The sequence below is a fragment of the Quercus suber genome, unplaced genomic scaffold (assembly GCF_002906115.3).
Source record: "Quercus suber isolate HL8 unplaced genomic scaffold, Cork oak 2.0 scaffold_249, whole genome shotgun sequence".
Classification (NCBI taxonomy): domain Eukaryota; kingdom Viridiplantae; phylum Streptophyta; class Magnoliopsida; order Fagales; family Fagaceae; genus Quercus; species Quercus suber.
Window position 1 is genome coordinate 339,499 of NW_027069705.1, and position 25,053 is coordinate 364,551.

The following is a 25,053-nucleotide window of genomic DNA, read 5'->3' on the forward strand; positions in this document are numbered from 1 at the left end:
GGGTGAAGGCACCCATATCTGCTTCTGGCATGATAGATGGATTGGGAATAATACCCTAAAAGACCTCTATCCTGAGCTCTATGTTTGTTTAGTTGCAAAGGATGCATGCATCTCTGAGGTTTTGTGGACTCCGAAAGGAGGTACTCTCAGAGTGTGGGACTTAAGGTTTTTTAGAGCTTTTGAAGATTGGGAGCTAGTTGCATCTTACTCTCTACTTCAGCTTATCCATTCTTGTATTCCTCTGGGGGATAGGAGGGATATGCTTCGTTGGTGGCTCAAAGGGGATGGTAAGTTTGATATCCGATCTTATTACCAAGCAATTCAGGGTAATCCAAATCTTTTGTTTCCTTGGAAGGGTGTGTGGAAACCAAAGATTCCTAAGCGAGTGGCCTTCTTGTGGACAGTTGCGCACAATCGGATTCTCACTTTGGATAATCTCATCCTTAGGGATCGCCCTTTGGTAAATCGGTGTTGTATGTGTTGTGGTGATGGGGAGTCGGTAGACCATCTCCTGCTTCATTATCCTGTTACACATACCTTATGGTCCTTCATGCTTCAAGCTTTTGGTATACATTGGGTTATGCCAAGATCGACGGCGAGTTTGTTATCTTGTTGGCATCAATGGCTTGGGAAGCACAACTCGAATATATGGAATTTGATTCCAGGGTGCTTAATGTGGATTGTTTGGTTGGAACGAAATCGTCGCTCCTTTGAGAACATGGAGAAGACGTTGGATGAATTAAAGGTTTTATGCCAGCGTAGTCTTTTTGAGTGGGCTCGTTGTTGGGGCTTTACTGATACTTTGTCTCTTTCAGAGTTTATGTTTTCTCTTAGATCATCTTTCTGATTTCCTTATCTTTTGTTTTGCTGTTTGGTTCTTTTGTTTCTTGTTGTTTATCATCATGAACTATTTGTACTTTTCTTTTTTTTCTCATTTATAACAGTTCTCTAATTACCTATATAAAAAAAAAAGAGATAGCTGTTGCAGGTAGGGTGGAGATGATGTTGCTTTACCTGTCATTTGCTATTGATTTCTAGAGCTAAGTGTGTTTTTCCTGTCATTTTGTTTCATTCCTTCCCTTTCTCATGGTCTTCTATTTTGTTATTTTTAGGATTTTTTTAAAGAATTAATAGACGAGGTCTTCACCTGTGCTGCACTGAATATGTGCATCATTTGAATATGGCTGGGATATCTGATTGCCAAAAAAATTTATATTTCTGAATGAGTATGATGAATGTGGAACTTAAATTCGTGGTTTAACTTATGGTATTGAGCTATTTTTTGTGACCATTTTTAACATCATTTATATGCAGGTCAGAAATTTACGGATTGGAGCAATGATGAGAACTGTTTTACCTGCTCTAGCTCAAGCCGTTGTTTTTAATTCCTCCCCTAACTTTTACCATGAAGGAAAAGTAGATAATTTGAAGGAGAATCTTCAGGTTAACACTATTTTTGACAAACTGTCATCTATTCATTCTGTCATCTTTTTACTGTTTCATAGAAGTTGGTTCTCACCCTTTGCTACCACGATTCAAATGAATGAGGTTTTGACAAAGTATTTGAACATTTTATAGAGTTTCTTAATAAAAATTATTTTTTTTGTCTTTTTTTTTTCTTTTTTTTTTTTTGAAAAATTTAATGTGAACTTATTTAATATTTTAATGTGGGCATACTTATTTTGTGAGTCATTTGGGTGAAAATTATTTTTTAATAAAAATATATTAAAATACTGTCTGAAACTTACCTATAAAAAAAAGTGTCTAAAACTTATCTGAAAACTATGGTGGTTTTAAAATCATGGGTTCAAGTCACAATTTCAAGGCCTGTAATCATGACTTCAGCTCACAATTTCAGCTGACTTGGCAAGCTGAGTTGGCTTTCTTGGTTTGGTGGTGACACATGAAACCATGGAATTAATTCAAGACTTCTTGAGAGACTTCTTCAGATACATAATTTGATGCAAAAAAATGTAGGAAAATAGGAAATAAAGAGTGACAACAGGAACAACAGAACCATTCCTAGGCTTCACCACCTAAGATCTGCTTGCAAACCCTAGGCTTCACTACCTATTGGCGTTTGGCATCACCACCAAACAAAGAAAACAAAAGAGTAGACATATTTTCAACTCACCACAAAATTCTTATTCAAAATCAACTGTCTTTCACAATTACAAGAACACTAGTTTAATAGGGTTTAGGGGTTACGCTAATATGGAAGATGCCTAATCAAATCCCTTAAAACCCTCAACATTAAAATCTAAATTCAAAATTCAAAATAAAAAATAATTTAAAATTTAGAAACAAAATCTTTAATGAATGCTGAGAAAACTCGACCTTGAGTTTTTAAGTGGAGAAGGATCAGAACTCTAGCACGTAGTGCATGCCTCAATTTAGGAATCACCTCTGGGAGCACAGAGACTAGCAAAATCTTGCATTCCCTGACCTCCGTAAACTCATTTGGAATGACAAAATCAATGTGTGGAATCACAATCTTATCTTGAACCATAGGAAGCACCATGGTATCCACTTTGGCAAATTGTTTCTCTATGCACCATGCAAGGCTAATGATAAGCAGATTCATCAACTTCCACTATCACATCATGTGCACCCTCATAATTTTCACTATGTTGTTGAACTTCTGCCTCATCAAGTAATGGCTCACCAATAGGTTCAATTGGCTCTACTACACGTGGTTGAGGGTGCACTGACGAGACATTTGTTGTCACTTGTACCTTTTCATAACAAAATTTTGGTACCACAACATTACTATCTCTCATGTGTGAAGCTTTTACCCTCAAGTTTGCTGGGAAGTTTTTTAGTGAGTGCCATTATTTTGTCTAGCCAGGCATTAATCCTAGTGATTATTTGCTTCCCCAATTTCCTAGTGATTATTTGCTCCCTTGATTTCCATGAAGTAGGTGATACATTCTGATTTTCTTTTCTTACACTAGCTAAAAGTGAATTGCGAAGATCCCAGGAAATTTCTTCACTTTCATCTATGACTAGTCATATTTGTTTCCATGGTTGAAAATACAACATGTGGATGGTTGGACCTAATTATTTTTAAGAAATTTTGAAACATCTCAACAACCAATGCATCACAATCAAGTTCCAGCATCACCAAGCTAATTTTCTGTGATGTTGATCTAGATCAGATTTTGATTCTTCGTATGATCCTTATTTGGTTTGAGGCGGTTTCTAGTCTAAAGATAAATCTGGGCAAGTAAGAATATATGAAGCACGGTTGCGTTTCCGGACTCGGGTGTGGGACTCGGCAATTTTTGAAACAGTAGGGTGCGGGTGCGGGTGCGGCGATTAAAAAATTATTAAAAATATTTTTATTTATATTTTCTATATATTTTTACTATTAAAATATTCTTAAAAAACACATTATATGTTCTTGGTTCACAAAACAAAGAAAGAAGAAGGCAAGAAGCACAAAACAAAACACAAAACAAAAAAGAAAACACAAAAAATAAATTATATATATTTATTTTTTTTATGAAGCCTACATCTAAATTAAGCCCATGCCTTAGGCACAAATTAAACCAAGCCCATGGTTTGATGCTCAAGCCCATTTGAACGGTCAACTTTCCAATGAAATTTAAAAGTGGAAAACAAAAAAGATACAGGACTTAAAAAGAAGAAACTAGAAGTCTACTCATTAAATAATAGCCTAAATACAAAACAAAGCCCAAGAATAAAGTGGTTGGTCAGTGAGTAGATGACAGCCAAGCATTACTTCACCATCTCCATCGTCTGCAAAGCAACTCCAGAGTCCTCAGGCCAGACACAGAAGCTGAAACGGAAAAAAGGCAGAAAAATTAGAGAGAAAGCGCGAGTGAGACAGAAAAGAAGAGAGGCAATGCGATCTAAAGGTCTAACAGCATCTCATGGTGGTTTGAAGCATCAACAATGGTGCGAATCGGAATTACTCTGCACTCATAAGAGTTAAAAACCTGGTTCGGCGGGAATCGGCCCGAATTGGAGCGAGTTGAAGCCGAGTCGGCGCGAATCCGTAAAAAAAAAAAAAAAAAAAAAAATCTCATAAGTGGCACCGATGCTCGGGCAGCCGTGTCGCTCGCACATCCCCGCGACGGACGCGGGTGCGGCGCCCATTTTGCCGCGTCCGTGCATCATAGGTCAGAATTGGTTCCTGTTGGAGTGGTGCATAATATTGACTTATTGTTGAATGTCCTTGGCTGCAAGCAAGGTACTCTTCCAATTAAATATTTGGGTCTTCCTTTGGGTGCTAAATTCAAGAATAAGACAATATGGAACCCGATTCTGGAGAAGATGGAAATGAGATTAGCGGGATGAAAACGTTTGTACTTTTCCAAGGGAGATAGTCACTTTAATCAAAATCACTCTATCTAATTTACCCACTTATTTTCTATCTTTATTTCTTATACCTGCTACCTGCTGTTGTGGCTAAGAATTGAGAAACTTTAGTGGAATTTCTTATGGGGTGGCATTGGTGATGAACCCAAATTTCATTTGGTTAAATGGGCTACTGTTTGTTCTCCCATTTCTTTGGGTGGCTTGGGGATAAGGAGGGTAAGACTTTTTAATGAAGCTTTGCTTAGGAAATGGCTATAGAGATTTGGGATTGAGAAGGATGCCCTTTTAAGGCAATTGATAGAGTTGAAATATGGATGTGTATGGGGTGGCTGGTGTATCAGATTTGTTTATGGTCCATATGGTGTTGGTTTGTGGAAAAATAATAGTTGGGGATGGCCTTCTTTTACATGCTATATTTTGTATAATATTGGTGATGAGTTTAGGGTGAAGTTTTGGCAAGACCGTTGGTGTGGGGAGACATCTTTTGCAGTTAGCTATCCTGAATTGTTTAGATTTTGCCAAGATAAGGAGGCTAGTTAGTGTGGCTGAGCTTATGAAGTCCACTAATAGAGTCCTCTTTTGTGATGTAAGTTTCTTTAAGGTTGTGCATGCTCGGGAATTAGAGGCTATGTCGGGTTTCATGGATACCATATATGGTTTTTCAGTAACGGGTTGTGCATGCTCGGGAATTAGAGGCTATGCCGGGTTTCATGGATACCATATATGGTTTTTCAGTAACGGGGTTTGGTGAGGATAAGATGTGTTGGAAACCTGATAGAGATAAGGGGTTAATGGTTAATGATTATTCTAGTATTTTAGCGGGCTCTAATGACTATTATTTTCCTTGGAAAAGTATTTGGAAATAGAAGATTCCTTCTTGAGTAGCTATCTTTGCTTGCATTGCTGCTTTAGGGAAATACGTGGCGACTGACAATTTACGAAAAAGGAAGGTTTGACTATTGGATTGGTGTTACATGTGCAAATGTAATGGCGAATTGGTTGACCATCTCTTTCTTCATTGTTTGGTTGCTATGGATTTGTGGTTTGTGGTTTTGGGTTTATTTGGAGTAAGTTGGGTAATGCTGCAATCTGTTGTGGGGCTCATAGCTTGTTGGCAAGGCAAGTTTGGTCGTCATTGATATGGTCATATATGGTTAATTGTTCCCCATTGCTTAATGTGGTGTATTTGGAGAGAGAGAAATAGTAGGTGTTTTGAAGATAATGAGAGATCCATGCTAGACCTCAAGTTATTTTTCATTAGAACTTTATTGGATTGGTTGGTTGCTATGCGAAATCAATCATTCTCTTTTTTTTCTTGATTCCCTTGATTCTTTAATTTTTGTACTTGAATTGTTGATTCCTTGTACACTTCCTGAGTACTAGGGTGTTCCTTTTTTGATATCAATAAAACTTATTACTTATAAAAAAATAGTTCCAGCATCACCAAGCATGACTTGACCTTTGCAACAGTATCAGGAATTGAAACCTTGTATAACAGTGACCGGACACATGAGACAAGTTTTCAAATGCTGCTACAGTCAGCTGAAATATTTCCTTTATCTGCTCATAATCACCTGGGGCATCTAGTGCTGTTATCTTTGTAATCTCAGTAATGCAAAGTGCAACTGAAACCTTCACATCCATTTCATCATGTCTCAAAAGTGTATTCATTGAGGGTAAAAATGTATCTTGCATTGATTTGGATGGTGCTTGCTCCACATTTGCTAACAAATTTTCAACTTTCTCAAGAAGAGTGAGCAAGTCATCATTGGAGGAAGGAAGGTTCATGAGGTTATTCCTAGCCTCCTTAAGCTGCTTCTCAAGGTCTCTATCAATTGAAGTCATTTTCAACTCAAATTTAGAGCCACAAAACACAAAGACTGAAACTTAGCTACTAAAATAAGCTTTCCATTTTTTACGCTGGGTTGGTGTGGCTGCGTGACGTCATGCAAGATAGGGGCCTAAAGGTGGGGTGGCAGTGGAGCAGCACATGGTAAAGGGAGAGCGGCGGCGGCGGCGGCGGCGAGTTGTTATTTGGAGTCTTGGGGTGGCTATCAGCAAAGTGTCTCGGTGCCAAAGGTTGACGATGGTGGCTTGCTTCAAAAGATTGGCTGTGGGATATGTTTTCTAGTGGTGAGGTTGATGGAGATGTGCAGTCTGACCTTTTGGTGGATTAGGACTTTGTGGATTCGGGCGTGGATGGGTTTTGTATAGAGTTGTAATTCTTGGCCATGGTTCTTTTGTTTTGTTTCTGTGTGTTTCTTTCTTTCTTTCTTCAGGTGGCAGATGTGGTTTGTTGTGGTTGGGCTGTAAATGAAGTGGCTTGCAACGAGTGGGTTCTCGATGGTGGTTGTATGATGTTGGCGGCTGGTTTTTTTTTGAATGATTTGGATTGGGTGGAGGGATTGGATGCATTAATACCAAGTTGATGCAGAACAATGTAGGAAAATAGGAAATAAAGAGTGACAATAGGAACAACAAAACAAATCCTAGGCTTCTCCACCTAAGGGCGTTTGGCATCACTACCAAGCAAAGAAAACAAAAGAGGAGACATATTCTCAACTTATCATAAAATTCTTATTCAAAATTATCTGCCTTTCACAATTACAAGAACACTAGTTTAATAGGGTTTAGGTATTACACTAATATGGGAAATGCCTAATCAAATCCCTTAAAACCCTCAACATTATAAGCTAAATTCAAAATTCAAAAATAATTTCAAATTTAGAAACAAAATCTTGAATGAGTTTGGTGCTTCCTGCATCATAATTGCTAGCCTTCTTCCTTAGCCTTTTTAGTGGGTCACTTGAGATGGGACGGCTGCTTGGGGTGTTTTTAAGGGTTACCTTGATTGGCATCTAGGTGGCAGCATGGCTTATGTTTGGGGGGTTGATGGTGGCAATTTTGGGGGGCTTTGGTTATGGGTGGGTCAAGATTGGTTTGGGCATTTGTGTTTGAATGGTCTATGGCCTTGTGTTTCGCTATCGGCATTTGGTGTTTGGGTGTCTCATGGTGGTGGGGCTTGAGTTTGGTGGTGTTTTGGTTATGGGGTTTGAGTTTTGAGTGTCTCCAATAAGTAGGTTTTGTGTGGGATGATGGGGACAATTATTTGATAACTGTGATGGAGAGAGTGGTCATGTTAGAGTCCAATCCTGGTCTTAAGTAAGCACCAACCCATTTTTAAGACTAATTTGTCAGTTGGAATGTGGTATTGGATTAGCTGTTGAGGGTAATTTATGTAGGGAATTGTTTGGCATTGCAAATTCTTGCAATTAAAGTAATTAGGTTTTTGACAAAAACTTTTCATGTAAGAGAGACGAGGATAATTTTTTTGGTTGCGGCTTTTCTATTGGACGTCTTAGATGTTTGAGTTGAAAGCACAATTTCAACTTTTCAATTATTTATTTATTTATCTTTTTGATAAGTAAAGAAAATGTTGTTCAAAGATATAAAAATGAGTCACCCAAGTATATGGGAAGTATACATAAATTACAAGCATCCATTAAATCATAGACGAAAAAAATAGAATGAATTCTTATGATAGACATCCAATCTGATAGATATCTTGAATTTTTTAGAGTTTGTCGAGACAAGGAGGCTAGTGTGGCTGAGCTTATGAAGCTTGATAATGGAGTCCTTTTTTGGGACGAAAGTTTCTTTAGGGGTGTGCATGCTCATGATTTAGAGGCTCTAGCTGGTTTCATGGATACCATTTATGGTGCTTCGGTGAAAGGGTTTGGTGAGGATAAGATGTGCTGGAAACTTGATAGAGAGAAGGGCTTCCTAGTTAAAGACTATTATAGTCTCTTAGTGGGCTTTAATGACTATTGCTTTCCTTGGAAAAGTATTTGGAAATGGAAGATTCCTTCTTGAGTAGCTTTTTTTGTTTGGATTGCTGCTTTGGGGAAGTACTTAACGATTGACAATTTACGAAAAAGGAAGGTTTGGATATTGGGTTGGTGCTACATGTGCAAGTGTAATGGTGAATCGGTTGATCATGTTTTTCTTCATTGTCCGGTTGCAATGGATATGTGGACTATGGTGTTCGGTTTGTTTGGAGTGAGCTGGGTCATGCCGCAATCTGTAGTGGGGCTTTTAGCATGTTGGCAAGGCAGATTTGGTTGTCATCGAAATGGGTATATATGGTTGATTGTTCCCCACTGCTTATTGTGGTGTCTTTGGAGAGAGATAAATAGTAGGTGTTTTGAAGATAAGGAGAGATCAAGATCAGATTTGAAGCTATTTTTCTTTAGAACTTTAATGGATTGGTTGTTTGCATTGCGGAACCAATCATTTTTATCTTTTCTTGATTTCTTAGATTCTTGTAATTTTTGTTCTTGATTGTTTGTCCCCTTGTACACTCCCTGTGTACTAGGGTGCTCCCCTTTTTTGATATCAATAAACTTATTACTTATAAAAAAAAAAAGTTTTAAATCGGTTATAGTCCTTTCAGAATCTTCAAAACACCGATTGTTTTTCTCTTGCCAAATGCACCACATCAAACAATTAGGGACAGCCATCCAAATAACACCATTACGATGATGATCAAAAAGCGCAACCACAATCTTTGGCATCACCCAGTAGATACCGAACAAGGTAAACGCCATAGACCACAACTTAGAAACAATAGGACAATGTAGTAAAAGATGGTCTACTTATTCTACATTACTTTTGCACATATAACACCAATCTAGAATCAACACCTTCTTCTTACGTAAATTATCAACAGTCAAGATAGTTCCTAAAGCTGCAGTCCAAACAAAAAACGCGACTCTGGAAGGAACCTTTTCCTTCAAAATACTTCTCCAAGGGAAGGACTGAGTACATACACCTAACAAAGCTTGATAATAACTGCTTACCTCAAAGTGCAGGTGTCCAACACATCTTATCCTCACTAATACCCCTCAACTATTTATTTATACCTCAATTATTTATTTATTTACATATTTTTATAAGTGCCACAATTTTCTGATAAGTTTCCGGAACATGGTATTTTTCAATATTTTATTATTATTAAAATACATCTTTTAGCTAAATGACTTCCTATTTTGTAGAATGGGTTATTTGATATAGAAATTCAGTTGATTATTTGATCTTTTGGTTTCTTTTCAGTTCCTTTCTGCAGCCGTAGTTGAAGCCTATAATATACTCCCCAATTTGGTTAGTATTAATGTTTTTGGCATTACAATTCTTAGGTATTTCATTTTTCTTCTTTAGCAACTATTTATGTTGAATTTTTTTTAGCTATATGCTCCATGTCTTTAGTTTGTTGTGTTATTAAAAGAAGATATTTATTTGCATATGTTGTTAAATAATGTGTTTTATTTGAGAATATGTCCTGGTTAAACTTGAGAAAATAACAACTAAGCCTCCGTCCCAAACTTTGGGGTCAGTTATGGCTTTTCAATAGACTAATAAGGTCATCCATATGTATTCTTTTTTCTCATTCCTATTATACTTTGTCACTTCCTTAATTGACATGCCCTTTTAACTATTTCCATGAATGTTATTTTAGGTTTCCCTTTACCTTTTTTCATTTCCTTGACTTGAATCAACTTACTCTTTCTCGTTGGTGCATTAATTGCTTTCCTCTACACATGACCAAACCACCTCAAATGGCTCTTCCTCATCCTTTCATCAATAGAGGTCATCTCTACGTTTCATCACTGAGATGCCTACCAAAACTCCCTTTCCAACAAGCTAGCAAATCAATAACTCAATTATTTATAACCCAATGGAGTCCAAACAAATAATACATCAAAGACCATAGATTATAAGAAAAATCAGAATGTAGCAGGTGATCAATGGACTCCTCATTTCTTGTACCCTTTACTACTCTACAATGTAATTATTTCTCTTTTGAAGATGACATCTTGTGAATCTTCCCTCTAGCAGTTGTCCACATGAAGAAAGTTACTCTTATAGGAGTCTTTACCCCTCCAAATACTTTTCCATGGTATCTTTTAGAAAGAACCTTATAACAGAATTTTACCTAAAAAACACTGCTCTTAGTAGGAATCCGTCACAGCTGGTCTTCCCTATCTCTGTTAACCTTTGAGGAATAAACAGGGCCCACAAAACTCCTAATCCTGTACAGGTCTAGTAGACGTGACATCCCAACACATAGTGCCATTATTCTATCTCACATAGTCTGGCATAGAAGCTTCTTTGTCGTGACAACTAGCCTGTAAGCCGCACTGTGTGTGGGTACATTCTTTTTATCATATATTTTTTTTCCCAATGGTTGAGAAGTAAATAAATATTTTTATTTATTTTTATTTTTTATAGTCTTTTTATGGTTTGGTTTTTCTTGAGTTAAAACTCATCCAACAACCTTTATAAGGGAGTTGTGGTAGCACTTGGACCTCTTTTTCAAAGAAAAATTGTTGAGAAGTAATTTTTATAGGAAGTCTTTTATTTATTGGCTGATTAAAAAGTTAATTTATCTTGGCTTAAAAAAAAAGTTAATTTATCCTAGTATTCAGCTTATTCCCTTCTACCTATCTAGTGTGTTGCTATTTCAATTGATGCCATCATTTGTCCATAAGAGTCATGATTATGTTGCTGCTGAAATGAGCAATAAAGGTATAAATATGCTGTTTGACACAAGATTTTGTCCATGCAGTTTGTATAATAATATTATATATTTGATTCAAAGCCATCAGAATTAAGAGACTATATTTTATACAATCATGGCTGGATACTTTTGGTAGATTAGATTAAAAAAACAATTTAAAGATAATATCTATTTTAAATAAAAGTAATTAAAGTAGAATTAAATTTGCTCTTTGTGTAATAATTATTCATAAATGAATTGTTAATACCTCTGACAACTCAGCATATCTCAGATAGTAGAGTTTAAGATAATCTGGGACTTTATGCTGCAATCACTGTCTCAGAATGTAACACTTGTCTGCTGTGCAATTAAATAATAAGCAGGATCTGGTTGTTCCTTCTCTCATGAACAAAGGTGTCAAGTTTTCTTCTTCGACTTTGTCAATGATTCCAGGAATACCCATCAAGCCTATGCTTGCAAAGTATATATTCTTGGATATGCTTATGCCTTTTTTCCTTCTTTAAGTCTCTTTAATTTATGCAGGATGCATACTGAAGGACTTTTTATTTGTATTGGTTTTTTTGCTTTGTGGTAGAATCACCAATGGTGTTCCGCAAGCACTGAAGCTCTTCCAGAATAAAGCTTTTTCATGTGAATATAAGTATGCTTTTTTTCTCAAATATATAGTCTCCTTTCTTATGCTCTTTTGATTTCCCATGTGTAGTTCTTTATAGAGTTTTGATGATTCTAATTACAAATTAGGCTTAATATGTATGAACAGGTCAGAGTGGTGATGTTGAAATTCTTGGTTGGAGACAATAATAAGTATTGCATTTGCAATCTCATTTTACATTTTTGGCAGATAAATAATATGCAGTAGTGATGGCAGTGTAGAAGATAAGCCCCCAACTTCAAATGGTTGTACATCTTATGTTCCTGAAGCTTTGTTTATTATCACGATAATTCAGATTTGTAAAGTCTCTTGGTGTGTACTAGAGACTTGCTGTTTAAGAGAAGAGACTCTGAGGGCTCTTCCCACCCCCAATATGCTTTTATATAATTTTTCTCCGCACATTAACTTATAAGAAGAAAAACGATCAATTAGTTTGCTCATCACTTGTGTGCAGTTAGTATATTACAGTTTCTTCATCATAAGAATTAGTTTAGTGTTAGTCACTGATTTGGCAATATATCTTAGTTTTTTCTATTCATTTCACTTTGCTTTTACTTTTGGTAAGTTGGCTGCATTACCTTCTGAACTGGTTTTTGTGGTTGCAATTTTAGATATGATGGTCAGCGTGCCCAAGTTCACAAATTAGTTGATGGAACTGTTCGCATATTTTCACGAAATGGAGATGAATCGACCTCAAGATTTCCGGATGTGATTAATATAATAAAGGAATCATGCAGGCCTGCTGCAATGACTTTCATTTTGGATGCGGAGGTAGGAATATCTTTTTTTTTTTTTGATAAGTAATTGTTAGATTAAATGATTAAATTCACAATTTCCTAATAGTTTAAGTTTTTGGGTCAGTTGGTAATTAATCTTGGTATCAGAGCTAGAGGTCATGGGTTGAAACCCAGTCTCGACTTTAGCATTTAAAGAAGTCCCATGTGTTGGGCCCCCCTAATAAGGGCAGTTTAGGCCCACATGTGAAGGGGAGTATTAACTTAAATGATGAAAGTCACAATTTCCTAACAATTTAAGCTTTTAGGACAATCGGTAATTTATTAGTAATATATATATATATATATATATAAATTAATATGCTAAAGAAATGTACTGGGAAACTAATGGAGTATACAGATTGTATACCCATGTTTCCTTACAAACAGGTATAAATACAATGCAACAATAAAATCATGCAATAATGAAGGTCTGTTGCATCTAAAGACAGCCAGTAGAATAATTCCCATGGGAACTGAGATTTGAATCTCTCTATAAATAGTTTATGTTCCTCAAAAGTCCTCTTATTGCTCCCTCTCAAAAGTTGCCACATTAAACAAGGGGGAGGAACATTCCAAACTCTATTATGGAAAGTAATGGAACTTCAGCACCAATATTTAAACAAATCATTCACTGCCTTTGGCATCACCCACTTCACCCCAAAAGATATGAACAAAAATTTCCATATCTATTGGACAATTGGAAACTGCAGTCCACATGAAATGGCAGCCTTTGAGGCTGCTTTTACCCTCCAAACAGCCTTCCAAGGGAAATCAGAGTAGGCATCACCTCTCAACTCCTCATAATAAGATTGAACGCAAACCTCCCATTCCTGTTTATGTTCAAGGTGGTACATGATTAACCTCAAGGGGTTAGTCTAGTGGTTCCCAGGCCTCATGTGATCCATAAGGGTTTCCTAACCAACACCTTGGGACCACTCCCAAGGAATTCTTTCCTGTAATTACGTAGTGAGTGTGAGGCAGGGGAACTATACTCACTCTGGTATTACCCAGGTACTTTAAGAGCCCTAGACAGCCACATCAGGAGAAAGAAAAAAGAAAAAAGAAAAAAGAAAAAAGAAAAAAGAAAAAAAGAAGGTAGTACATGATTGATCACAGGTAAAGCAATGTTATCTGAATCATTCCAAATGTGGTTCTGGTTTTAGGTTGTTGCAGTTGATAGGAAGAATGGCTTCAAACTTATGTCTTTCCAAGAATTATCTTCTCGAGGGAGAGGAAGCAAAGATAACTTGATTACAGTGGATAGCATAAAGGTTTGATACATTATTACATTACCTATTTTCCATCATGATGTGGTTCAATGTTTCAATGCCTAAATAAAACTAAAGACAATTTTGCTATTCCTTGGTTTCAATTTATTGAACATTATTTCTTGCTATGCGATTTTGTTATGTTGGGGGTTATAATAATTGTTTGCAATCTTTCTTGAAGAAAATCCTAGTAGTTTCCTTATTTTTACATAATGTAGACTTGTAGTTTGTTAGTGTTGTCGTAAGCTTGGATTCGAAAGTTAGAAGATGTTTGCAAGTACTTGTGCTTCCTTCCACGATGCTCAAGTAATTGGTAATTTGGTAGATAGAGTAATGTTATGACTGTAACATTGGCATTTTAGAACTGGTTCAATTGAATTCAAAGTTGTCAATTCCATTCCAATGGCTGTTTTGGTTTGTTTATTGGAATGGAGTATTTTGATACTGGTTTATACTAGTATACTGTTTAGGAGTTATTACTTTATATATTTAACACAAATAAATATATGTTACTGTTCATCACATGTAGTTCTATAACATTTCAATTCAAATTCAAGTAATAAAATCCTAACTGTATTCTTCTATTCCAATACTACCACTTTTTTCATAATTTCTAGTATTTGATATTGATTCTTGCATGTCCTCCCTATTCCCTAGCTTGCATCATCACTCATTAGTTCCTCCACAAATTGACAAACAGCACGTCACTCATCAGTCATCACCCATTAGTTCTCCACCACTGATTGACAAACAGCAAATTACCCAAATGCCCAAAAATAAAAAAGATAAGACAAATTAGCAAATTTGACTTTTGTGAAAGCTAAAAGTAAAGAGAGAGAGAGAGAGAGAGAGTAGAAGAAATAACTTAATCTTAAAGCTAATCTTGAAAACAGAAAGTTGGAAACATGAGACTTTTTCTTTGTCGGAGATCTACACAGGGATGTGCTTCAACTTTTTGCTTCATCAGCTTCATCCACATCTCTGCAGTGTCACCAGCGTGGCACCTTCATTTCTCCACTGTCCAATCAATCTCAACCTCCAAAGCAACGACTAGGTCCTCACTTTAAATCCCCAACCATCTATCTTGGCTCTTGACTTGCAATCTGAAATGGAGAGAGAGAGAGAGAAGGGAGCTTAGAAATGTGTATGAGAGAGTGAGAGATGTTAATAAACGGGAAAAAAATTGTGACTAATGGAAAGAAAAAAAAAAAGGAAAGTCAAGTTTGTATTGGGTGTTGGCTGAAATAAAGAATGTTACTAACAGAAAGAACAAAAAAGAAAGTTAAGAGCCTGTTTGGTAACCCTTTTTTTTCCTATTCTCCAAAAGCAGTTTTTTTTTTTTTTTTTGGGTGTCTTCAAAGCTAGTTTTCAATCCACAATATTGACATATTTTGTGTTTGGCTCCTATTTTGAAAACAAGTTTTCAAGATTTAAAAAAGAAAGAAAAGAAAGATGTTTAGATGATATTTTCAGTTTTGAGAAAAAGATTATCTTTTGACACATCTAACGGCAATAAACAATCACCATGAAACACCCTTACCCTTGATTCTACAACATTTTCACATGTCTCTCCCACCCCTTCACTCTCTCTAGGTCATATTACTTCCTCCACTTCCAAAAAGGATAATATAGCCCACCAAACAATCCACCATGGTGAAAGACATAGCCTAGATCCACTAGCGGCTGCGAGCCACCACAAAAACCCCTTCAAATCCCAAGCCACTGTGACTCTGAGTCCCAAGCTATCACCAAAACCCTCCTTCAAATCCCAAGCTACTGCAACTCCACCTCCTAAGCCACCACAAAAACCCCCTCAAATCCCAAGCCACCATAACTCTTGCTTCAAAAACCATTGAAAATACTGAGATCTTAAGCTATGCTGTTACTGAGAGAGAGAGAGAGAGAGAGAGAGGGAGAGAGAGAGAGGGTTGCAGATCAGCGTCACTTGTTGGAGATTTCATGGTCGTTTGTTGCCAATCAAACAAGCCGTCACTTGATATGTGTCTATGTCATTGTTGATGATAGGAACAATTCTCTTCCACATCGAATTCTCTTTCTCACTCCTTCTTGGCAATGCTACCCATTTGTGGGATTGTTGCGCCTTTTGGAAAATCTGAGGCTTGGGAATTGTCTATTCTACTTTTGAAAAACCAAAGGGGCTTTGCTTTGCTTGAGAGTTTGTGAGGAGTGAGAAAGATGAGAGTTTGAGAGGAACGGTTATAATGGAAAGTGAGAGGAAGGTTTTTTTTTTTTTTTGGGAATGGGAATTAATGGAATGCTCTAGGTTTCCTCTCTTCAATCTCCAATGTGCTTTGAGGTTCGTGGTTTATCATTCCCTATCCCCTTCTAATGCCATGTCATTTCCTGGGAAATTGGTGTGGCGTTTGAAGGTTCCTTCTAGGGTTGCCTTTTTTTCTTGGACTGCCACGCTAGGGAAGATGTTATCTATTGACAATCTTCAGAAGAGACGTGTTATTGTTTTGGATTGGTGCTGTGTGTACAAAAAATGTGGGCAGTCTTTGGGTCATTTTCTTCTTCATTTCCCTATAGCTTGTGAACTGTGGACAATGGCGTTCTTTTTGTTTGGACTAAGGTGGAATAGAGGGGTGATTCATACCAGTATGAAAATTTCTGGCCGGAATGGTGGGAATGGAACATAATAAAGACCTTGATTCAATGAACCTTATTTTGTGTTTGTTCTATGTGCTCTTTGTCTCTATGTTCATAAAAATTAGTTTATTTTATGTTCTTATCAATCATGATCAAGAGACTGCTGCCTATAAAATTGGGCTCAACTTGCTTGTGGAGAAAATTTTGGGTTGGAGCCAAATACTCATTCGAACGTGTTACGCACTCACTTTCCCACTGCAAATGTTCAAACCACTTCTGATGTTTGGTTTTAGAAAAATGATTGGAGGTTTGACCAGCATAAAATCTTAGTTATCATCTATCAAGTAGTCCATGTTCTGCCTATCAACAAAAAAAAAAAAAAAGTAGTCCATGTTCTGCCTATTAACAAAAAAAAAAAAGTAGTCCATGTTCTGTGAATATGTTTTCTGATAGTTTGTTGGGAAATCAGAAAGCTTAAAACTAAGACTGAATAATAATTAAAATAATCCAAATTGCCTTTATTCTAGTAATAACTAAAGTAACTTTCTACTAACTGTAATCCAAATCAGTAACAGTTAATGTGACAACCATTTGTAAAGAGAAAAAAGAATATTGTGGGTTAAACAAAAGGAAGAAGAAATGAATGGATAACCATAAAATGGAATGATCCAAGACCAACAACAAACAAGTTAGTGTCCCTGAATTTGGTCTGAACCTTCACCCATCTGTTTGAACATCCACCCATAAATGGTACTCTACAATACCCATTTCGTGAACACTCAAGAAATTTTGCATTCAAGAAGCCAAGTTTTTCAGGCATCTCATCAAACACCTCAAGAGAATATAAAAGATACAGTTTCATGTACATGTCAATGTGAACTGTGGCTGTTTAAAGAAACATCAACATGAAAGATAAAGAAACCAAAGAAATACATAGGAGGAAAGAAAAAAATCCTGTGATTGTCAGTAACTATTATATATTACCTTAAACAACGTTGCTTAGCTACAGCTAGCAATTTGGATATATATTCCCTGATGCTCAAATTTTTGACTGCATCAAGGAGAGCTAGAATTAAAATTGAATTCAATTCAGACTTAGAGTCTGGCCATTGGAGCTTCCGGGAACCTTTTTCGTGAGAATTTGGCACAACTTTATTCAACATATCACAGAGGGAAAACAAGATTATGGTTGGAGTTGTAGTTCCTATGCACTGATAGTGAAGTTATAGTTTTAGTTCGTTATGCTTGTGATGCAACTTAAAGAAAAATTAGGACAATGTAGCTTAGACTTCAATTTTTAAACAAATCATTCCCAACCCCCCCCCCCCCCCCCCCCCACACACACACACACACACACACAAAAAACCCCCCACACACACACACACACACAAAAAAAGCATACAGTTATGTTCAGATTTTTATAATTGGTAAGTTACACATGCATCTGGTAGGACTTAAAATCCATACGAGGTGCCACTTGAGTAGAGCTTGTTGGTGGTTATATTTATATGTTAAAATGGCCAAAGAAGTAATCAAGGATCATTAAAGTGACAGAGGATGGAGCTTGGAAATAATTATCAGAAGAAGAAAAAAAAAAGCCTTGAATCAGATAAAAAGAAATTATCAATACAAAAGGAAAATTCATATAAAATGTACTCCTAGCCATTTAACTGGGAAAGCTATTCAAGATTAGTGTTATTATTAATGGATTGGAAAATGTATAAACCAATCCCAAATATGATGTCATAGATTCAGTTCTGATTTGAGGCCAACGTATTTATTTACTACTGATTCAAAAGTTTCTTTCTTCTTTTCTTTCAAACAATGAAATTTGGTTTTCTTTCCTAATATCTAGACATCCTTGGTATATTTAGTTTTATTTAGTTTGAGACGTGATTTTTTATGCGCTATATCAATTTGATTGGGAGCTGACACAAGGGTAAAAAAATCACTTGAATGATTCTCTGGAGATGTCTGCCCAGTCGAAATCCAAACTAAGTTGGTTGATTATTACTACTTCTAAGCCCTACATAATCGGGATCAAGATAAATGAATTCAACAAGGGTAGATTGGTCTGATTCGTGTGAATGATGCTGAAGACAGTGGGGAAATAGTTTTCAAATATTTGGAATATGGTACCAACTCGTCTAATGTGGTTGATTTGGCGGGAACACAGTACCCTTACTTTTGAAGATATTGAGAGACCTTTAGATCTTTTAAAGTCTCTGCTAGTTGGGACTATGTTTGAGCGGTCTCAAATTTGGGGTTTTACGCGATGTATTTCCATTTATGATTACCTACAATTTGTTAGTACTTCTTATTGATTTGTTTGTAATTGTTTCAAATACAGTGTGTTCATCATTATGATCGTGACATACTTTTATATCCAACAAAACTTCTATTACCTATCCAAAAAAAAAAAAAAAAAAAAAAAAAAAAAAAAAAAAAAACAACAACAACAACAACAACAACGGATTGGTCTGATTCATAGGGTGAGTGGGGCCAAGCAGCACTATGATAGATGTGTAGCTTAAACAGAACCTTTAAAATAATATTTGAATGAATCAGATAAAGGAATTTGATTTGTGGAGATAAATTTAGTAGGGGAAGATAATTTGTATCATGATGTGTGGTTCATGGGTTAAACTTTGTAAAAAGGAATGAGGTAGAATTTTAGCTTATGACGGTGAAAGATGAATAATTAATTCCTTTTCTTGCAATTCTGCACTTCAAAACTACTTGAAATTAGTCAAATATGAACTGTTTATTCCTTCTTTATCTTGATCAGTGGGTGGAGCATTAAACATGGGAAGTTTGCAAATTTATTATTTGTCAACCTGACCAAGAAATGCACAATGGTTCTATAGCCTGTCTCTGTTAAGGTGCCAAACTGTGGTGATGGATCTTATTGCTGTATTTTTTGGATTTTTACATTAGTGTGGTGAAACATCTCTTGCAGTCAGCTATTCTGAATTGTTTCGATTTTGCCGAGATCAGGAGGTTAGTGTGGCTGAGATTGTGAAGTTTGATAATGGAACCCTATTTTGGGATGTCAGTTTCTTTAGGGGTGTGCATGCTTGGGAATTAGAGGCGCTGGCTGGTTTTATGGATTCCATATATGGTGCTTCGGTGAGAGGGTTTGGGGAGGATAAGATGTGCTGGAAATCGGATGGAGAGAAGGGTTTCATGGTTAAGGATTGTTATAGTCTCTTAGTGGGCTCTAATGACTATTCCTTTCCTTGCAAAAGCATTTGGAAATTCATTCTCGAGTAGCTTTCTTTGTTTGGATTGCTGCTTTAGGGAAATGCTTAACGATTGACAATCTATGAAAAAGGAAGGTTTGGATATTGGATTGGTGCTACATGTGCAAGTGTAATGGTGAATCGGTTGATCATCGTTTTCTTCATTGTCCAGTTGTAATGGATCTGTGGGCTATGGTGTTCGGTTTGTTTGGAATGGGCTGGGTTATGCCGCGATTTGTAATGGGGCTTCTAGCATGTTGGCAAGGCAGTTTTGGTCATCATCGAAATGGGTATATATCGAAATGGGTATATATGGTTGATGGTTTCCCATTACTTATTGTAGTGCCTTTGGAGGGAGAGAAATAATCGGTGCTTTGAAGATAAGGAGAGATCCATATCTGACTTGAAACTATTTTTCTTTAGAACTTTAATGGATTGGTTGGCTGCATTGCGGAACCGATGATTTTTATCGCTTCTTGATTTTTTAGATTCTTGTTATTTTTGTTCTTGATTGTTTCAACCCTTGTACACTCCCTGTGTACTAGGGTGTTCCCTTTTTTTGACAACAATAAACTTATTTACTTATCAAAAATATTGCTTATTTTCTGTGAAATTTAAAATTTGCCTTTTATTTTATTTTAGTTTCATTAACTTGTTTAAATTTCTTGATAAACTTATGATGTTTTCTTTACATGCAGGTTGACATTTGCGTGTTTGTCTTCGATATCATGTTTGCTAATGGACAGCAGTAATTATCTAGAACTTTCTCTTGGAATTGTTTTGGATGTTCTTGCCACATATATGTTCATTAAAAATTTAGGACAAAACCATCATGTTACACTATCATTGATTCCCATATATTCTCAAAAAGGTAGAATGGAGATTCAAAATTGTAGATGTATTTTTCTCTTTTCGGTGGTTGGACAAGATTCATGCCTCAACCCACCCATGGATACCTGAGCCAGGCCCTAAGGAGCAAATACTGTAACCAATCCCATACTACCTCCATTTTACTCTCATTTATTTAATAGATCCAGTCCGCATGAACTTTGGGAAGAATCATGGTATTTTTAGCAGTTTATATCTGTCAAAATTTAACCCTTTTACTGACCAATATAATTAATTTACTTTTAATTTACCTGTCAAGTGTGTATGAAACCAAGAACTGCAATTGAGGGTAGAAGTTAAATCTTACAATATCAGAAAAGTTTTTAAGTATACATTTCTTGATCAACTGGAGTCCATTCGATGTATTCTCAGAAAGCATTGGTCTGGGTTTGACCGCTTCCCATTTGGTGAGCCACCCCAAGGGATTATCCAAATAGATGCTTGGTACATGTGGACGGGTCTACATGTGCTGGTGAATTGGTGCATTGCACTAAGTGTCCCAGATGCCTTGGCCAAAGAATAAAAGTAGGTTATAGAACATAGGGGTAGCCTTTTTCTCCCAAATCCCTCTTTGAACCCAAGATCTTCCCACCATTAGAGGGATAGAGGCTAGGAAGCACGGACACTTCATTTAGGGGGCTGTACCTATGTCATATTGGTGCTGTACCCGTGTCATACCGGTGTCGTACCAGACTCTGTGTTATAGTTTTTCAAAAATTGCTTGTGTTGTTGTGTTGTATCCATACCCATACCCATGTTTGTGCTTCCTAGGGTAAAGGTATCATGTGGCAACAAGGGCCTGTGGTTTTATTCTTATCATCCAATTTGTTGCTTTTCTTTAGAATAAAGTACAAGTTTAGCTTATCAATTACTCTATTACAGGCTGTTGGGTTTCTCTCTCCGCAAAAGACGAAAATGTATGCATCTCTGCATTCTATGACAGCGTTATTCTATTTTTCTGGATTTAAGAAACCTCTTTTCCTGAAAGTACAATCTAATCTAAACCTTTATCCCCTTTTGCCAAAAACTCTCAGATTTGAAGGATTTGTTTCATAATGAGAAGTTGGGATATTTCGAATATGCAAAGGAAATGACAGTAAGTTCTTGAATTTTATGTTATTTTTTAAATTTCTAATAATCATTTTATAATCAATCTAAGGGGTTGGTTTAGTGGTTCTGAAGGCCTTATGATGTCTATGAGTTCCTGGGTTTGAAACCTCTAGTCAGAATCTTGGGGCCACCTTCAAGAGACTCCTCCCTATAATAACTTCATGTGTGTGAAATTGGAGGACTACACACACCTGAGAAAATAGTCAAGTGTTCGAAGTAGTCTAGACACCCTTGTTCTCCCCCCCACCCTCCCACCCCCCCCAAAAAAAAAAATCATTTTGTATTGAATAAATAATAGTTTATTCAATTTATCTGTTTGTAGGTTGAAGCAGATGATGCTTGTTTGACCAATGAAGTCACATTAAATAAGATAAGCTCTTTTCTTGAAGATGCATTCAGCTCCTCATGTGAAGGGCTTGTGGTCAAATTATTAGATTTTGATGCTGAATATTCTCCATCTAAGCGGACTGACACATGGTTAAAGGTTTGTCAAATGAGATTGTATTGTTACTTCAGTATCTAATTGACAATGAGGAAGTAGAGTATTGACCTGTGATTGAAACTGTTGGTTTCTTTGAAGGTCAAGCGAGACTATGTTGAAGGATTGTGTGATTCTCTTGATTTAGTCCCAATTGGTGCCTGGCATGGAAATGGGAGAAAAGCTGGATGGTGAGACCTCTCTTTTATATACTCTTTACGCTGCCTGTGGTTAGCTGCTTTAACACTGATTTGGAATTTGCATGAAATCAGAAATGGTTCCATCTTGCAAAATAATACAAACAAAGATAAGTGTCATTTATTTACCAAAGTAAAGGTGTTGTCAGTAACAAGAATTCTAAATTCTAATTATTTTTTGTTCAAGGGAGAATTCTAAATTCTATTTGCCAAGAACCTTGTAGCTCATTTGGTTGGCACCTTCTAATGTTTCCAATGGAGACATCCAAGGTTCAAATCTCCTCTCCCCAACTATCAAATTATCAAATAAAAGGAATTCTATATTTTATTTTGATATCATAAAAATAATTAACAATGGGTGGTAGTTTGCTTGTTGGTGTCCTCCTGGACTTATCAGGTTCAAAAAGTTGAATGGTGAAGGTATGGTTTTAGTGTGTTTCACTTTGTATTGTTGAAAGGTTCGAAAAGTTAACCAATGAAGATATGGGATGTATAGTGTGTTTCACATTGTAGTGTGGAAATAAATATATAAATAAACAATAGAGACATGTAAGTGTATAAACACATGCAGAAGTGGTGGAAAAGTATGTATTAATTACTAGAATAATTTTTAGTGATTTAATTCCATGCACAACAATGTTTCCTATTTGAATTGGCTATGAGCTCTAGCTTATACTGAGATTTTAGTTTGACTTTTTTTTATGTTTCAGGTACAGTCCATTTCTTATGGCATGTTACAACCCTGACACGGAGGAATTCCAAAGTGTATGCCGCGTCATGTCCGGGTTCTCTGATTCTTTTTACATAGAGGTAAAGTTGGACGTTGCTTATTTGCATTGTATGTGCATGCTAGTAAAAATATGTTGCTGTTTAAAATAATTTATATTCTTTGACAATATACTTTAATGTTAAATATAGGGACACTAGTTTTTAATTCAATAGTTAGGGGTAAGGCATTTGATTCCTGAATGTCTCCATTAGAAATACCAAGAGGTGCTAGTTGAGCTACGAGACTCGCAGGGACATTTTTTAATATTCTAATGTTAAATAAAGTCAATTGGTGCTCACTTTGATGAAGCTAAAATTTCCAACTTCTAGGTTATTTATTTATTTATATATTTGTTGTGGGGTGGTGGGGGATGTTAATAGATTGGATGGTGGCACCCCTAGCTGTAGCCCTAGAAAGTCAACCCTAAGAACGGTACACACTCACTGATGCGATAGCGCTAGGTATGTGCTCCACCACAACATGATAATTGCAGGATTTTAACCAACCATTGAGTGAAGAGTATGAGCACATTTACCAATCATCCATCTGCTGCAAAGTTCAATTGCCAGTTGAAACCAAGTGCCCGGTTTGGAGTTCCATAGCCTGCAATGTGATAGTATTTAAAGGGTCAGAACCTGCAATGTGTGTTCTGATGCAGATGTGATGTATTTATTTTTAGGTCATGAAAAAAATAAATCTAGGATGGGTTTTTTTGCATTGTATTTCTTCTCTAAGCATGTAAGGCACTTTCCAATTCTTTGGAGGCAATCTTAAATTCCTCTTTCATCAGCACCATATTCAGTGCAAATAATGCTGACATTATCATACAGATGACCAAGACTTGTTTGACAGGGCTACACCCTCCTTTACTAGAACTGTTTTGGGATCTTATGCCCACAACCAATCGGAGTCTTGGCCAAGGATTCTGATTTCTGACTATTACACATAATTTCTAGCCTTTTGTGGGCTTTTATTTCCTGGTTTTAGTTCATAAATGATGCTGGTACATCCCTTCAACATAATAACTGGGATCTCTACATTGAAACGCAGATGAAAGGTTTCTTTTCTGGGGACAAGATTCTGTCCAAAAAGCCACCTTATTATCGAACAGCTGAGGTGCCTGATAAGTGGTTTTCGCCAGAACTTGTTTGGCAAATAAGAGGTGCAGACTTCACACTTTCACCAGTTCATCAGGCTGCCATTGGTTTAGTTCATCCATCTCGTGGTATTTCAATACGATTCCCCAGATTCATCAATCCTGTGTCTGATAGAAATCCAGAAGAATCCAGCACAGCTGCAGATATAGCCGAAATGTTTCAATCTCAGACTCGAAAGATGGATGTGACATCTGAAGCTTGATTATTTTGGTTTTTCAGGTACATTAGCTGCTTTTCTAGTTCAAACAATTGAATGTACAGTGTACAGAGGATGATGCAGTTCCAAATTTTGTATGTACAGCCTGAGAAAAGTGTACAAAAGATGATGCAGTTCCAAATTTTGTATGTACAGTCTGAGAAAATTTGGGAGTAATGTTGTGGCCTCGTAAACTTGTAGATCAAGGGTTTCATCTAGTTTCAAATAACTTTGTTCCAACTTCCCATCCCCCAACACGCATTCACAAACAAAACAAAACAAAAAACTTCTTCCCTGTTTTATGTTACCATGTGAACTAGCATATGTTTCTTTAACCGGCTAACACTTTAAAGATTCTACAAGCCAAAATAACATTTACAATTCCCATTCTACCATGCGAGAGACACTTCCAGTCCGTCATGTTAATCATGTTGAACTACCTCAGGGGAATGGGGATTGCAATATGCTAACTTGGGAAGAAATAATCGAGGGAAGTTTTTCTCACTGTTAAACCATTACACTGTTTATTTGGGAAAAAGATGAAGAATAGGAGTTAACTCAATTGCAGTCTCAAGTTAAGTTACTAATACCGCTCGTTAAGCAAACTCTAAAATATTATAAACCATCGTTGGACCAAGAGACAAAACAATCCCCTGGAAGCCTTTAATCAGCGGTAAAATACGTTGCCCAACAACTAGAAGCAGTAGCGTAATACATCGTTCTCAATCAGTTTCAGAAACTCAAGCAAATATTTCCATTTCCATACTCACGGCTTCTCGTTCATTGATA

The 25,053-nt window shown here is 36.5% G+C and overlaps 1 protein-coding gene across 2 annotated transcripts in view; it reads left to right on the top strand.

Moving 5' to 3' along the window:
* LOC112028194 (DNA ligase 6) overlaps window positions 1-24,493 on the top strand; it is a 38,697-nt gene extending 14,204 nt beyond the window's left edge. Inside the window, exons 7-19 of one of the 2 annotated variants that reach the window (XM_065780850.1) lie at window positions 1,315-1,443; window positions 9,457-9,504; window positions 11,284-11,381; window positions 11,496-11,561; window positions 12,185-12,344; window positions 13,513-13,620; window positions 20,168-20,217; window positions 21,240-21,274; window positions 21,392-21,453; window positions 21,790-21,951; window positions 22,048-22,136; window positions 22,330-22,412; window positions 22,853-22,952. In XM_065780850.1, coding sequence (XP_065636922.1) covers window positions 1,315-1,443; window positions 9,457-9,504; window positions 11,284-11,381; window positions 11,496-11,561; window positions 12,185-12,344; window positions 13,513-13,620; window positions 20,168-20,217; window positions 21,240-21,274; window positions 21,392-21,453; window positions 21,790-21,951; window positions 22,048-22,136; window positions 22,330-22,366 — 1,044 coding nt within the window. In that variant the 3' untranslated portion in view covers window positions 22,367-22,412; window positions 22,853-22,952. Of the gene's footprint in view, window positions 1-1,314; window positions 1,444-9,456; window positions 9,505-11,283; window positions 11,382-11,495; window positions 11,562-12,184; window positions 12,345-13,512; window positions 13,621-20,167; window positions 20,218-21,239; window positions 21,275-21,391; window positions 21,454-21,789; window positions 21,952-22,047; window positions 22,137-22,329; window positions 22,413-22,852; window positions 22,953-23,961 lie in introns of those variants that run through there. The other variant, XM_024060859.2, reaches the window with a different exon arrangement.
* Window positions 24,494-25,053: the final 560 nt, after the last annotated feature.